At 35.6% G+C, this 17,093-nt stretch overlaps 1 protein-coding gene across 2 annotated transcripts in view; it reads right to left on the reverse strand.

Annotated features, from left to right (window-relative positions):
- IQUB (IQ motif and ubiquitin domain containing) overlaps positions 1-17,093 on the reverse strand; it is a 56,640-nt gene that overhangs the window by 5,034 nt on the left and 34,513 nt on the right. For both annotated transcript variants that reach the window (XM_007089185.3, XM_042970977.1), the window contains exons 8-11: positions 15,460-15,635; positions 6,941-7,111; positions 4,116-4,292; positions 85-333 (exon numbers count right to left, since the gene is read on the reverse strand). In XM_007089185.3, the coding sequence (XP_007089247.1) occupies positions 85-333; positions 4,116-4,292; positions 6,941-7,111; positions 15,460-15,635 (773 nt within the window). The remainder of the gene's footprint in view (positions 1-84; positions 334-4,115; positions 4,293-6,940; positions 7,112-15,459; positions 15,636-17,093) is intronic.

A 17,093-nucleotide genomic window follows, 5' to 3' on the forward strand; every position in this document is an offset into this window, starting at 1 on the left:
AGGTTTCTGTGGGAAAGTAGGAATCTTTTCTGCAATATCAGCGAACAAATTTCATCCATGACTGACAACCCTTACTGATCATACCTGCATCAGGAAAGCAATTTTAGAATCATCTTCATAATTAGCTTCTGAATAGTAGAGCCGTTGAAGTAAACATTTGTACTTCAGAAATGATTCTCGTTGCCGAGTCTCATTGTCAAGGTTAACGCAGTTACGACACCGGTATGCGCGGTGTGAGGTGGATGATACGGCAAACTCTGTGGAAGGCATATAGAGCTGGCAACTGTGGCAAAAGTAAATCTTCTTATAAAACTTCAATGGGTCTTGAGGGACCTAAAGAATAAAAGAGAGAGAGAGAGAGGAAGAGAGAGAAGAAGGAAGGAAGGAAGGAAGGAAGGAAGGAAGGAAGGAAGGAAGGAAGGAAGGAAGGAAGGAAGGAAGGTTAGTTATAAAAGTCAGGCCAAATACTAACCAACAGAAATACTGAGGACTAACTTATCTTAGAATGAGATAAAAAGTTGGTTAATTTTTAAAGTCACATTTTCCCTTAACTTACTATTATACACAAAACTTAAATTTCAAGCAGTATTCATTTATCCTGCCAAAATGTTAAGAAATCTGTGTTATTCATCAACCCTTGGATACATGTGGTAAAAACACCTAAAAATTAATTGGCAGAAAAAAATTAGTAGGTGAAGGCTTTAGATTGCAAAATCATAACAACAACTTCAAAGTGCTTTGGCACTTAAGTTTTAAAAAGAATTTAGATTTTTGGTGCTATGCTACATTAATCTTACAGGCAATGGCTAGATTCGTGTATAGATGAAAGTCCACTAAACTAAGTGTATTTCTTATTTCATTCATCCTAACACTAAATTTGGATTGGCTCAATGATCAATATTCAAAACTTGAAACTGTACATCATATAGTAGTTCTATTTTTAATTTTTTGAGGAGCTTCCACACTGCCTTCTGTAATGGATGTACCAATTTAATTTCAAAGGACAGTGCACAAAGGTTCCCTTTCTCCATATGCTTGCCAACACTTGCTATTTTTTGTCTTCTTGATAACAGCCATTCCAAAATTGTGAGCTGAATATCTTACTGTGGTTTTGCTTTGTACTTCACTGATATTTAGTGATGTGGGGCACTTTTTCATGTATGTGTTGCCATTTGTATGTCTTGTTTGAGAAAATGTCTACTCAAGTCTTTGCCCATTTTTAAATTGGGTTAATATGAATTTGCTGTTGAGTTGTATAAGTTCCTTTTTTTGGGTATTAACTCATCAGATATATGGTTTGCAAATATCTTCTCCCATTCTGTACATTGCCTTTCATTTTGTTGATTGTTTCCTTTCTACGCAAAAGCTTTTCAGTTTGATGCAATCCCAGTTGTCTATTTTTGCTTTCGATGCCATGACTAAAAAAACTGTTGCTAAGACCAATGTCAACAACATTTTCTCTATACTTCCTTCTAATAACTTTACAGTTTCAGGTCTCATATTTAAATCTTTATTTTGGGTTGATTTTTGTATGTGTGTGAGATAAAGGTTGATTTTTTTTTTTTTTTTTTGCAGGTGGCTATCCAGTTTTTTCAACACCATTTAATAAAGAGTCTATCTTTTCTCCATTGTGTGTCCTTAGTTCCTTTGTGGGTGTATTTCTGGGCTTTCTATTTTGTAGCATTGATCTCTGTGTCTGTTTTTATGTCAGTACCATACTGTCTGAACTATAGCTTTGGAATATAGTTTGAAATCAGAAAGCATGATGCTTCCAGCTTTGTTCTTCTTTCTCAAAATTGCTTTAGCTATACAGGATCTTTTGCGGTTCCATACAAATTTTAGGATTTTTTTCTCGTTCTATGAAAAATACTATTGGAATCTTGATAGGGATCGCATTGAATCTGTAGATCACTTCGTGTAGTATGTACATTTTGTGTGTGGGAGGGGGTAGTATGGATATTTTAACAATATTAATTCTTCCAGAAAGATTTCATAACTACAAAATAAATGCTAAAGGCATGATCCATTTTTAAAATGCATAAATTCAACTTTATAAAAATAAAAACATCTTTTCTGCTAAGGATACTGTTAAGAGAATGAAAAGACAAGCCACAGACAGAGGGCCAATATTTGCAAATCACGTATCTTACAAAGGATTTATATGTAAAATAAACAAAGAATTCTCAAAATTCAATAATGATAAAACAAATGACTCAATTTTGAAAAAGGGGTGGCGGCAAAATATACGTGCAGCTACTTCACCAAAAAGTTATAGATGGATGGAAAAAAAAGTGCATGAAAAGATGCTTAATATTATATTCATTAGGAAATCACAGATTAAAATATAATGGGACACTACTACACATTTATTAGAATTCCAGAATTAAAATAAACACTGGCACTACCAGCTGCTGGCAAGGATGCTGAACAATGGGAACGTCACACGTTACAGATGGGGATGAAACATGGCACAACCAGTGCGGAAAAAAGGCTGGCCATCTCTTATAAAGGTAAATGTGCATTTCCCAGATGACTCAAAAAAATTCTACTTCCCAGGTATTTAACCCCAAACAATCAATTTACACAAAAACTCACAAACAAGTGTTTTTAGCGATTTTACTCACAAAAGCCCAAAACTCTAACAAACAATTCAATATCCTACAACTGTGAATGGATAAACAAGCTCTACTACATTCAGACAACAAAAGTGTTACACAGGTATAACAACACTAAGGATACGTTCAAAAACATGGGTGAATATCAAAGGCAGTATGCTGAATGAAGGAGGCCAGTGTCAAAAAGCTACATACAGTAGGATTCCACTTATACGACACTCTGGGTTAGGTATTGATTACATGACTCTGTATTTGTCAAAACTGATCCCCAAATAGTAAATCTGACCAAAGGTAAATTTAAAAACTGAATAAAATGGTATGTTAGGTGAACGTGTAGAATATTAAATTCTATTATTGTAAAAATATAATAGCTGAGATAAGTCTATAGAGAAGGACTAGAAGTTACCCTGGGGAAATAAAACATTAATTTGAATAAGAAATAACATAATGGGCAACTTTTCTCTTGGACTTTTTTTATGTATATTCTTTTAAGATTTTATTTTTAAGTAATCTCTGTACCCAACATGAGGCTCCAATGTATAAGCCTGAGATCAAGAATCGCATGTTCTATTGACCAAACCAGACAGGCATCCCTGACTTTTGTTGTATCTTAATACTCTTGCAATACAATTAAGTTTTAAAAATCCATTAAAAAAGAAAGAATGTAAAAATTAAATAATTTAATTTTTCTAAAAGTTTTGACTAAATATTGAGATTTTATATCAAAAAAAGCAAAATAGATATTTAGCCAGCTTCTTAATACTGTATATATTTACTTATAACTATAAATATAGTCATTAGAATAAAACACCATTTAGAATTCTTTAGTAAACTGCTCCCTTCCAAACCGCACCAAAAGTGTTTTAAATCGTTTGACACAGTAAGAAGGCAATGAGATACTTACCTTGGCGCTAGATAGCAAAATCTTCATAGAAACTTAAGCATTTTGGAGTTGGAAAAGGTAGTTTCATTCAAATACATGTTACATTTGAAGTTCTATCAGGATACCTATATGGATCTGTTCAGTAACAACTATGACTAAGCAATAAGTATTAGAAGGCAACACAAACAAAGTATGTGTAGAATCTCAGAAATGAAGACTTGAACTCTCTCCAAGGCCTGATGCAAGAGGGGACCCATGAATTAAATGTCAGAAAATGAACAGGAGTTAGCAGAGTAAGTAGGGGACAGGATTCCAGGTAGAACTAAGTGTGTTCAAAAGCACGAAGGTGTGAAAGAGATCATAATGCATTCAACATAATACAATATTCAATTTGGTTCAGAGAGTAGGGAAGAATTCAAGGTTGAAAATACAGACACTAAAGTTAAATGATTAATTTGTTAACATGAAAAACAATCATTCAAAAGAGATGTCACCAATAAGATGGTCTTCCACATGGACCCCAAGTAATGCATTAAAGCAAAATTTGAATATACTTCAATTTACTACAGCACATTTTAGAATTTTGAGGAAGGAATACAGGAAAAAAAGTAGAGTACCTTAAGGTGTCTTGCAACTTCTGGATTAAATAGAGGTGTTTTGATGTAATGAAAAAAGAGTGTTGCGATTCTTTTTCTGAGCCCTTCAAGATTATGATGTTTGACGCCTCTCATCATAAGGTCAACCTCTCTGTCAATCAATTCTAGAATTTCCTGAGTCAGTTTACATTCATGTTCCTATACAAAACACATATTCAGCATAGAATTTTTAAAATTACTGTTAGCTTTCAAAATTACCACCAAACAAACTGAAACTAGATTCCAAAAGAAAGAAATTGCAAAACAAACTAGCAGGAGTAAAAATTGGTACAACTAATTATGAAAAAATTTTCACATTATCTAGTAGAGCTTCAGATATGCATAATCTACAACCCAGCAATTCTCCTCTTAAGAGTAGAGAAATGTGCACATAAAGTCATTGTTCACAGTGGCACAAAATTAGAAACAACTAAATATCCATAAATCAATTGATGACATAAATAAGTGTCGACTTATTCACACAATGCACATATTGATAGAATATTATTATATGTATGGAAATGAATAAACTATAGCTATATACAATAACAAGCTTAAATCTTAAAAAAGTAATGTTGAGTGAAAGCAGTAAGACACAGAACAATACAACGTCATTCCACTTAAATGAATTCCAAAATAAACAACACTAAGCTATATTATTTAAGGATATAGGGAGATGGTAAAACTATAAAGAATATCAAGGAGATGACTACTGTGAAAGTCAATATGGCAGTTACTTCTAGGGGATAAGAGGGTGAACTGGGATTATGAAGAGACAGGATACTTGGCAATGTTGGCAATGTCCTGTTTTGGGTCAGAGAGTGGTTATGTGGTTGGTGACTTCATATGTTAAATTGTACACATATATTTCATGTATTTCTTCTGCAAATTTGTATAATTCATAATAATTTTTAATAAAATCACAGAAATGAGTGTGGTTGAATAAGAAAGCCCCATGTAGGGGTTAAGTGATTAAGGCAGGATTTATGAGCAGTAGAATAGAAGTAAGTTGTTCCAATTGCCCGAGAGAGGACTAAAACACAGTTTGAATGAAGGAGTCAGAATGTGGCATCTGTAACTATAAAATAATATTCTCCTGTACTTTTTAATACATATTTAGTATAGCTAACACAAGAGTCTAGATCAGGGTCCTTGGCCCTGAAAGCATATTAGAATGACCCGGGAGAGATTTTTAAAGGTTTTAAGATTGCCCTAACACTTGAGGATCTAATTTAACTTCTCTGAAATTGTGCCTAAGTATCATTCCTTATTCATTTATTCTCATATTCTCTCTCTTTCAATCTCTCTTTCTCTGTCTCTATGCATCTCACTCTCTCAAGTTCTTTGGATGCTTCTAATGTGTACTCAAGTTTAAGATTCACTGGTCTCTCTTAGTAACTGTCATCAAAATAATACCCATTATTGGGGCACCTGGGTGGCTCAGTCGGTTAGGTGTCTGACCTCAGCTCAGGTCATGATCTCACTGTTTGCGAGTTCAAGCCCCATGTCGGGCTCTGTGCTGCAGCTCAGATTCTGAGCCTGCTTCAGATTCTGTCTCCCTCTCTCCCTACCTCTCCCTTGCTTCACACTCTGTCTCTCTCTCCCTCTCAAAAATAAACATTAAAAATTTTTTTAAATAATTTTTTGAGGGCTCCTTATTCATAAGCAGTGAGATAATACACATTATATTTTATTTATACTTTATAAATACATATAGATGCACATAGATTATATACACATATATATCTATATCCTCAATGCAACTAATTTTACAAATGATGAAACTGATTTTCAGAAATATTAAATAACTTATCTAAGGTTGTACAGCCATAATGAATAGAGCCAGAATTTGAGTCATGTTTAAAGGCCTTAATCCTCCAATAAAATATTGTTAAATAAATATACATGTACATATATAGGTTAAACGTATTGTTTAAGATATGCACAATTTATTTTTATAAGCCTATTCTCTGTTTTTGTTTGGTTTTCTTTTTTTATTATTAATCAAAAAATGTTCCTAAATTCGTTAGTTAGGAGGATTTCTACTGTATTCCCTACTTGCATTCTCTTTTTTCTAATCTGGCCTTTTTACCGCCCATTACATACATCATGCTTATTTCCTACCTCTGGACCTACTGATTCTCCCTTTCTTCCTAACTATCTCTATCTTCCAATGTTAGTCACTACACAAACATCTTTAAAAACGTAATCCAGAACAAAAGCAGTCAGTGCCTCATTGAGTCAATGCCTCTGTTCTCAAGATGGAGGGACATGTAAGAGATCTATCCAGACTTAGTGCTCAACACGAACCATTTACTCAATTGCTTAATGTGTCTTAAATTAATAAATGGTGAGAAAAAAATAAAAATATTCTCATCCTGCTTTAAAATTGCTAAAAATAAAATTTTTATTGAAGAGTGTCAAAATATATAGAAATTGCTGTTTTAGTGAACTGAGTTGAGTATTAATCTCATGCTATATATATATTTGCATATATTTGCATCAATCAAATAGAAATGGGTATTTATTTCCATTTAGATTATGCATTGTGCATACTTCTATGTATCGTAATATATAGTTTGAGAACTTTTAGATAAATATTAATGCAGAAAACACATCCTCCCCAAACGACATCAAAACAATATAGCTGTTGACAAAACAAATTTATATATATAGACACTGATTAGTCATCTTTACCATTAATACCAAACAGCTTATTTTAGTATTCATTTTTTTATTAATAGTAATACCAATAGTGATACCAATATTGATAGTGATACCTCAAAACTACGAGAAAGTTAATGTACCTTCACAGTATGTTTAAGTGTTAGGAGTACATCCAGTCTTTCATCTTGAGAGATATTTTTCAGCATTATGCATTTATAGATGTTCTGCAGCTCTCTGGCTCTGATGGTGAACTGTGTATCCATCTCAATTATTTTGCCGCTAAATGTTCTCCATACCTTTGGAGCTGAACACTTAAAAACAATAATATGTTTATAATTATTAGTTATAATTAAAGGTTAAAAAATAATTTCTACTAAAAGCTAACTTAATATCATGTGCTTTATGAATAAAAGCATCACTAAAGCTTGAGGAAATTAATTGCAGAATTTGTAGACCATGGGAAAATAAAGCATTTTAGGAAAAAAAGTACGAATGAGCTATTTAGTCTGTGGAAGTGCAAGCATTTCTACAGGATTCAGAATTTGGTACTAATTTGTACTAACTAGTATGTTGAATGGCTGAATGGGTATATGGAATAACTCATTACCCTTGGAAAAAGGCATGCTATTTTCAATGTTAAAAAAAGTGATCTGCTTGTTTCAATTACACTGAGTTATAAAAATGTGTCTTGATCATGCTTTGTCAATTGAAGAAACTTTTGTGGAGCAATTGTTACTATCCTCAGTGCACCAGAACTAAGGACACAGCAAAACGGGACTTCTGTGAGTTATGGTCTTGTTTCCTGTAAACATAAATCTCTAACAAGTTCACAGTTCTTCACAAAACAGATGTCCATAGTTGAGCAACTATATTTAGCTATCTCAGCAGTGATCCCTACCTCCCTGATGATGATGGCTAAGATTCTCACTCTCTATTCCCAATTCAGCCTTGGTGCCTCCCAACCTAGCTGACCTCATGAGCCGAGGGTTAAAGATGGAGTTCACCTGCCCTGAAGCTCATCTGTGGATTCCCAGGCTAAGAATTCAGGAGGTGGAGTGAGACACTAGAGACACTAGTTAGTAAAGATTAAGTGTGTGTTTGCCACTGCTTCTCTTCCCTCCGACCGAGACTTTACGAAAAGATGCCTTCACCCGGAAATTTCACAGTGAAACCTATTTTCCCTTCTCCTTCATGGTATTAAAGCTGCTCAACTTCTTTCCCTGATTATAATCTAACAGAAACAAGCCTATTTTGATCATGACTATTGACTCTCCAAATGCTGGATTTTTTGTAGACTGAATGGTAATTTATGCTTTGGAGACCTGTAGTCTAATTTATGCCATAATTGCAGCCACTTAAATCTTAGATTTGATATAATTTAAAGTTTAATTAGAAGCCCTTGTATGGGAACAAATCATCAGGAATGCAGACTAGCCAAATAAAGAAATAATATAAGGGTGAATATGTTTTTCAGTTACAGCTTTAAATTACTTTTAAATTTCTTACATTTCATATTAGCTAAGTTACATTGAAAACTGAAAAGTACCATCTAAAAACAACTATATTTGAGATGCTTTCAAAGTAATGGCAGCATTTTCTGATCAAAGCCAGAATAAGTGCTGTTCAGAGCTAGGACTCTCCATCAGAAACTTTAGATTCTCAGTTCTAGTTTAAGTCCGGCAAGTGAGAGGCTGCGACCCTATCATTAATTTATATTCTTAAGGCATATATCTAATATTAAATAATGTACTGCTAATTAGCAGACTGATAGAATTAGCTAAAATTTATTAAGGATTATAAGAGGGAAATAGCTCAATAAGAAAATATTTTGTCATTTAATTACTATCACTTAGAAATAACAATATATAGATTATTTTAAATAGATACAGCCTTGTTTGGGGTAGGCCTCAGAGTGTTACTGAAGTTAAATGTTTCAAAGCTCCTTTTAAAAGTTTTTAAGGAATAAGCAACCTTAGGCTGAGTTTCATATTGTGATATTTAAAAATTTTTTAAGCTTTATTTATTTTTGAGAGAGAGAGAGAGGGAGAGACAGAGTGCTAGCAGGGGAGGAACAGAGAAAGAGGAGACACAGAATTCAAAGCAGGCTCCAGGCTCTGAGCTGTCAGCACACAGCCCAATGCGGGGCTCAAACTCAGGAACTGTAAAATCATGACCTGAGCCAAAGTCAGATGCTTACCTGACTGAGCCACCCAGGCGTCCCTCATATTGTGATATTATAAAGTCTAACTAATGTCTTAATCTTGCCATGCCATTTTCTTCAGGATGACTCTATTAAATGCAATTTCCTTTCTTCTAGTAATGTGGGCAATACCTTTTGCTCTGCAGGTTTATTTCACTTGTATAATCCTTTTATTTCACTTGTAATAATTACCTTAAAAAATTTTTTTTTCACGTTTATTTATTTTTGAGAGAGAAAGAGACAGAGTGTGAGCAGGGGAGGGGCAGAGAGGGAGGGAGACACAGAATCTAAAGCAGGCTCCAGGCTCTGAGCTGTCAGCACAGAGCCCAACGCGGGGCTCGAACCCACGAACCATGAGATCATGACCTGAGCCGAAGTCAGACACTCAACTGACTGAGCCACCCAGACACCCCAATAATTACCTTTTAATGAAATATGTAGTTCATCTACTTCATTGTATTTCAGTTGATAGATTGATTTAACTCCACTTCCCCTCCAAGTTTTTAGCCCCATCTAATATAGTACAATTTGGTAATATCTCAGATTTTTTCCAAATACATTCAACATCCACCCATCCATCCAACACCTTCCACCCTGCAATTTTTAACTCAAACTCTACCTTTTCCATAAAAATTCCTAATATGTTTTGAACCAATGAAATCACTAGTATCTCAAGTCCTATTGTACTCATAAACACACACACAAACACATGCGTGCGTGCACACACACACACAAATATACCATGTCTCTATTTCAATAACTCAGGGAAATTAAATTTAAACTGTTCTATAATTATTTTTTTGTTAATTTTATTTCTCCCAAAAGATTATAAGAAATAAATTCTCATGTGTTTCTATATATCTGATATGACCTACAGTACTCATTCATTCATTCCACAAATATTGATTGTGTTTACTATATATTAATGTATTAGGTACAGAGTAAACAATACTGATTTTAAGAACTCTCAAATCTCATAATTTGTAAAGATAGGAAAACAAGTAATTAAAATACAGGATAATTCTGCTTCATGATTACAGGTAAACAGGTAACTAACCATAGGTTGCTATGAAGCAATTACTTAATGAAAAGAAAATATTATCTAAGGTGAAACCTGAAGAATAACCACGAATTAGCCAGAGTAAAGGGAACTGATTCTTCACAATCAAAGAATCCTAGATTTGAAGTTCGAGTTTCCCTAGTTAGTACTAAAAGATATATAAAAAAAAAAATCTATTGACGAAGCTGTTTTTATACTTGGATATATTTCTGCCAACACTGACAACCTGGTCTTCATTCAAGTCTAAGCTTCTTTGATTTCAGCCCTTAAGGTATTTTTTTTACCCTGATACAGGAAAATGCATCATCTTTGCTTATTTCTCTTTCTTATTTCCTTTTTCCTTTGAATGCTTTGGCTATAATAAGAGACGTACAACAATCATGTTCTTAAACTGCTTCAGAAAATAGGAGCGTAATAAATTCCATTAAGCTGCCAACAAATGAGACAGGGAAGACTCTGGAGGAGAGAAACAGAAGAACAGCAGGAAGAGGCATTTCAAGGAAGGGAAGGTGGAGAGATAACAAAAACCTAGAGAGCAGCAGGCCCCCACAAAAGAGAAGAAATGACTGTACTGTGAAAGGAGGGCTTTCTTCCTCCTAAATTAATACTCGGGTCCCCAAGGGCACAAATTAAGAATAACCCTAACCCCCAAAAGCTACTGTGTAGTGATCAACTTTCCTTTTACACAGCAAAGGGGTTTTGTTCATACACAGAGGACACCCCTGTGCACGGTGGTGCTCAGAGAGAGGCAAAAATCGGTTGTATTTTCCTATCCCATTAGCTGTTGGCCACCAGAGTATGGGGGAGAAAAAGAAAAACATTTAAATGACACAGCTAACAAGGATTGCAGTTTTGTAGCTTGTGATTGTGAGAAGTGGTATGTGAATCAAAGAAAGGAACGGCCTTGACTCTAGGGAAAACCTCTTGCAGATTAGAAATTCAAATTGTCTCTTTAACACAGTTTGGGTAAAGAGAACCCAAGATACATCAGAAACTGACTGATGGTTTTTCACTCAAATTTCTTGACTTGCTTTTTTTCACCTCTGTCAGCTTGTGAGTTTTTAACCTCTGATAACCTGTGGAGGTCAATGTTTGAGGTGTTAAAATTACAAATTATTTAACCAATACTTCAAAAATCTTTAGATTAAGCCTTTTATGGAGAATGAAGGCTTAGTATAGAATCCATAATACCTGATTGGTTTAATGTCTATGTCCATGATAAGAAGATTAAAAATATCAGTTCAATAAACCACATAATATTTAGATACAGTGAAGTTAAACTAAAACCAAACATAAAATTCTATTGTTGAAAGTTATTTCCAAATTACAGTAAAGTAAATATTTTTTTATATATCTATGTGTTATAGTGCTAAACGTGGACCTAAAAATCAGCATTATGGCTCTCGTTGTTAGTTTTGACATTTGAAAAAAACTCTGACCTTGTCTAGCTTCAGGGATTCATTATAAGCTATTTTTTCTTAGTTATCAAAAATACTGTAGGATAATAAGTTACTTCAACTTTTTTGAAATCAGCACTGTGTCCCCCTGAATATTAGAGACAATGCTCGGCATGTGTGAGGGGCGAAGTAGACAGGCATAAAGAGGAATGGATATTGTATAAGAATTTACAAGGAAAATTATAAAATCTATCTTAATTGCTTTCCATGATGTTTAGTATGGCATCCTATACAAAAAGGTGATTTGAATGAATTTGCATTAGAATAACAAATATTTTATAATTTACCATAACAGATTAAAAGTATGTCAAAGTCACTGTTAGTTAATATTTTTAAAGACTGGACTAATTAGTCTATGTAATGGACTAGGATTGACTTCAAGTGTAGCAGTTCCATTCTGGTTGTGTTTTTCTTGCTCTCTACAACATTTTGGTCAAAACTGAGGTAAAATTCCCTTGTATCAGCTAAAATGTCCATTTCCTCTAAATCTTAGCCTATGAACGGGTGAGATTAATTGGTTCATCAGCTGATGTAACCATAGATTTAGAACTCAAATTCTAAAACCTATGATCCACAAAAAGCCTTTCCCTTGATTTCTACAAGTTCTTATAGCTATTTTTTCCATCGTTCCTTCAGTCTTCTGGTCTTGCCTTTTTGTGTGCTGCCCTAAATCAGTATGGACACTAAGGCCCAATCATTTCTCTCATTCTCACTCCTCTTACCAAAAAAATTATCTTGCACTTAATGTTTCATTTATTTTATAATATAACTAAAAAGTCATGAGGAACCATATTGTGCCCAGCTGTCTCCTCACTATGCTTTCTCTTTTTCTCTCCTGGCAACAGTCAAAGATTTCCATTTTCCTGGCAATTCTTCCTACACTTGGGATCTTTCAGGGTCGCACTTTCTACTACAACTTAACAGTTTTTACAAAAAACAAAAACAAAGACCACATTTTTCTTCCTCGTGAAAAATCCTATGAACAAAATTTCTCTATCTCATCTTTTTTTGGCGAGATTTCAAGACCTTCATAGAGTGCTACATACACTTCATAAGAAAACAATGGTCATTAAGTGGCTCCAGAGTCAATATGATACGCTGTGACCTTACATTTACACTCTTTATAATTCAAAAAAAAGTTTAGATACAATGTTAGGCAGAGGCCTGGAGGGGGTGAGGAGGGGGGTGGGTGGTGCATAAAGGCATAACAAGAATAGACACTGTATAAGTATTTACAATAAGAATTTTAAATAGTTCGTAGGAAACAAAGCATCAGAGAAAGCATAAGTAGGAATTCCTGTGGAAGTTCCAGCCTCAAATAAGGAAGGGTAGATGCCACTCATCTTCCTTGTCCCTTGTACCTCAGAAGCCCCCAGCTCCTTCAAACACTCTGGGTCCCTGTTGCCCTGGGTCTATGCCGTCCCCAATGGTAAGGTTAACAATCAGACACATAAGGAATATGGTTCCCAGTGATGAAGCTGGATTCAAGATAAAGTAACTTGCTAAAGGAATAAGTTTAGTTTGAAATAAGATCCTGGAGAAGTATGAATATTATACTTCCATACAGGAGACACATCTTTCCTAGAATGAAGATATTCAACAATTTGAAGTGACAGTATCTACATTGAATAATTTCTTGACAATACTTGAAATATGAAATTACACAACCATTATTTCTGTCCCTTATTTTTCCTTCCTGCCTTCCTCCATAAGCATGTATTAATACTCTGTGATATGCACTATGCTAGAAAATGAAGATACAGAGATAAAAGATACCTTTGCTTAAGCTCAGTGTCTAGGAATGATTCAGACATGTAAATAGATACAATAAAAACTGAGCACTACGGGGGCACCTGTGTCTCAGTCTGTTAAGCTTCTGACTCTTGATCTCACGATTTGTGGGATCAAGCCCCAAGTCAGGCTCTGCATTGGCAGCATGGAGCCGCCTTGGGATTTTCGCTCTCCCTCTCTCTCTGCCCCTCCCCTGCTTGCACGCTCTCTCAAAATAAATAAGTTTACTTTAAAAAAATTTTAAAAATTGACCACTATTTACTAAGAAGTGAAACAGGGTCTCATGAAAGCATATAGTACAGGCTAAAGTAGGAGGATCAGTAGGTCCTTTCTGGAAGAAGGGGTATCTGAGCTTGTTTTGAAGGGTGTATAACTAGCTACTAATGAAGGAGGGAAAGGATGTTCCACGTAGAGGCAACACTGGATGCCAAAGCATGCAGAGCACGTGATCTTTCTGAGGACGTGCAAGTAACCGAACATAGCTGGAGCGGTGTGGCTGTAGTTTGCAAGGAGAGATGACAGTGAGATACCAGCAGGTGAGGTGTGCTGAGTATCACTTGTGAAAATCCCTGAGAGGCAGTAAGGAGGGGCAGGAGCAGAGATGTGTTTAGTGAGGTCACTATGGCCGTGGTATGGATGACAGAGGAGGGAACTATGAAGTGAGACTGGAGGCTGAGAGCCTAATTTGGAGACACGAAGTAGTCCAAATGAGAAGGAAATCCACAATCAGATAAGTCACTGTCAATCTCACACACACACAAGACAAGGCCTGGCTCATGACAGCCTCCCAGGGGACATAGGAAAGCAAAGAGAGGAGCTGCTCCATAGCGTCTCCTCAGAAGCCTCCCATCCTTTCAATTTCCAGCAGGATCACAAGACATTCCACCAAGATTCAGATTTGCTGTGGTTCAAGTCTTTGCCTACCTGGTGTGTTTGGATTCATGCAAGGGCATCAGGGTGCCATGGCAGAGCCATTTCCCTGTAGACAGTAGTAGTGGGTTTGAAAAGGAAGTAAAGAATTGAGACGATTATTAAAGTAGCAGAACAAACTGGTTGGTGGGTGGATGGGATGCCAAGGATAATGCCCAGGTGTCTTCAGCAACTGAGCAGATGATGAAACATTCATGAAGAATAATGATGTGAGTGCTACAGAACAGCATCTGTTTGGAAATGCGGGACCAGGGAACGGTGAGATGGTATAATTTCAGTGTTGACATGTCAACTTAAGGTGTACTGTTGGGACACCCAAAAGCAATTACAATAGGCAAGTTGTAATACATTTGGATACATGATTCCAAAGCTCCTAAGAGAGGTCTGGTCTGGACCTGCAGGGAGTTCCAGGATGTAGGTAGTAGTTAAAGCCACAAGAAAAATTGAGATCAAAGGAGAGTGTATTAGTAAAATGAGAGGAGGGCATTTAGAGTATCAAAAAATATGGTATTTAAAAACGAATGTTCTCAAGTAACAAGAATCATACAACGAGAATCACTATAGGCAAAGATCTAGAAGAACGCTATCCCCTTTCTTCTTGGGGCTGGATTGGCTTTTAATTGTTTGGAAAGATCAGATTTACAAAAGGAGACTGGTCACTATGGAAACAGGCTGTGCAATCAATATCAAACAGAACAGGCAGTTTCAACACAAAAAGATAATTAGTTTTTCCCTTAATTGTATGTTTTCATGGTTTTCAACAATCATATACATTTTTGGTCAGAAACTTCCAGTCAGTTAATGACCGGGGGAGCAAAAGCAAAAACACTCATCTATAGCTCTTTTCCCCAGGTTGCTTACTATGAGGCATCCCAAACCCAGACATTCTGTGACTTCAGTCACTCCACATTTCATCAGGGTGTGTAATTGATCTAACTTCTGTAGCCAGCCTAAATCTAAATGAACAGAGTCACAAGGAAGGTAGCTTTACTTTTTCCTTCATGGCCTAAACATTTTAGTTAAGAACATATTAATTTCATGTTAATTGTCAATTGTTATTCTAGGCCACAGTTAAAAATCTAAAGCTGTATCAGAAAAAAGAAAAAAAACAGAAAATTTAAACATGAAAATTCGTACAATGTCAGTCTCTTCTTTAGTTCATTATTCTACATTTTTAAACTCAGGATTCATTCTTATTTAAATAATTGTTACTTTACTAACCTTATCCAAAAAAGCTTGTATCAGTGCTTCCTGGTTTGCCGTATATGCAATGTATCTATGCCTCCCAATGGAAGCAATTATCTGGGTCTCTTTTTCCAGAAGTTCACACAAAGCAGCTTTCCTTTCAGCCCCAGTGAAAGATTGGTTAATGCGTGCAAGTTCTTCTTGCCGCCAGACTAAAGGAATAACATGAAAGACTCTTGAGTTTTTAAAATCCCACATCTTTCAGAAAATTTTTTACCATCACATCCTGACAAACAGTATTTATTTTTGTATCAATTTAAATAAAATTATACATGAACATTATCATTCACATTGTACACCTGACATATGAAAAAGGAGGATGAAATGGAAGCTGAGAAACTTAAAGCAATAAAATTAAAGTCAAATAAAGAGAAGCCAAAGGAAATCAGCCCAGATAATGCCAAATTACACCTCCAAGTAAGCACATACTCTCCCTCGTACTGAAAAATATATGGTTTGGTTTTGTAGCAGCCATGAACATGTACTGATACTCAGATCTTTCAAGAGAATACCTGGTTTTGCTACCTAAGCAAAATAAGTCAGTCAGAGAAAGACAAATACCATATGACCTCACTCATATGTGGAATTTAAGAAACAAAACAAACAAGCAAAGAAGAAAAAAAAAGAGAGAGACACAGAGAGAGAGAGAGAGACAGAGAGACAGAGAGAGGCAAGCCAAGATACAGACTCTTAACTATAAAGAACAAACTGATGGTTACCAGAGGGGTGGGGGGATAGGTTAAACAGGTGATAGGGATTAAGGAGTACACTTGCTGGGGCTCCTGGCTGGCTCAGTGGGTAGAGTCTGTGACTCCTGAGCTTGGGGGTCATGAGTTTGAGTCCCACGTTGGTTGTAGAGCTTACTTAAAAAAAGGAGTACACTTATGATGAAAAAAATAAAACAAAACGATTTTGAAAAAGAATAACTTCCCTTAGGAAGACATTTTGTATATCTCCCCCCACCAAAAGAAGATCCAAAGACAGTAACATGTTATTTCCTCTATCTATCTATCTATCTATCTATCTATCTATCTATCTTCTTTAATATTTTGATATATGTATAAATACCTATGACTAAATTGCTTTTCACCTTTCCAGCAAAATTCCTCCATCAGATGACTCAAATTTCTTAGCTTTAAAAATAACGATTATTTTTTATGTTGACCACAAAAAAGTGAAGAGCAATTTTCTGATGCATCTATCTGTATAAATAAACATGCATGCACATTTACAATTTCCACCTGGAAGGGAAAAAGCATAATGTGCAAATGATTCAACTTTTCCTCCTGACAAGTCTCATCTACTCTTCTTGAAAGAAAGAAAGAAAGAAAGAAAGAAAGAAAGAAAGAGAAAGGAAGGAAATGGAAAAAGAGAGAATACGTGTTGTGAGGAATCCAGGCAGGTTACAGTGTCAGCTGCAGCACTTGACATGTGCCGCCATACTGAAGCAGAAGCTGTGTTCTCCCCACAAAGCTCCCAGTCGATGACCGAGAACCAGGGGGAATTAGGGCCTGGCCGTGTCTGCCCAGCAGTGATCTCTTCTGTGGCTACTTGGATCAGCGCTGACCACTGGGCTGGCTCAGACTTCCTCAGAGCTGTTATCTGTTTGA

This window comes from Panthera tigris, chromosome A2 (genome assembly GCF_018350195.1).
Source record: "Panthera tigris isolate Pti1 chromosome A2, P.tigris_Pti1_mat1.1, whole genome shotgun sequence".
NCBI classification, from domain to species: domain Eukaryota; kingdom Metazoa; phylum Chordata; class Mammalia; order Carnivora; family Felidae; genus Panthera; species Panthera tigris.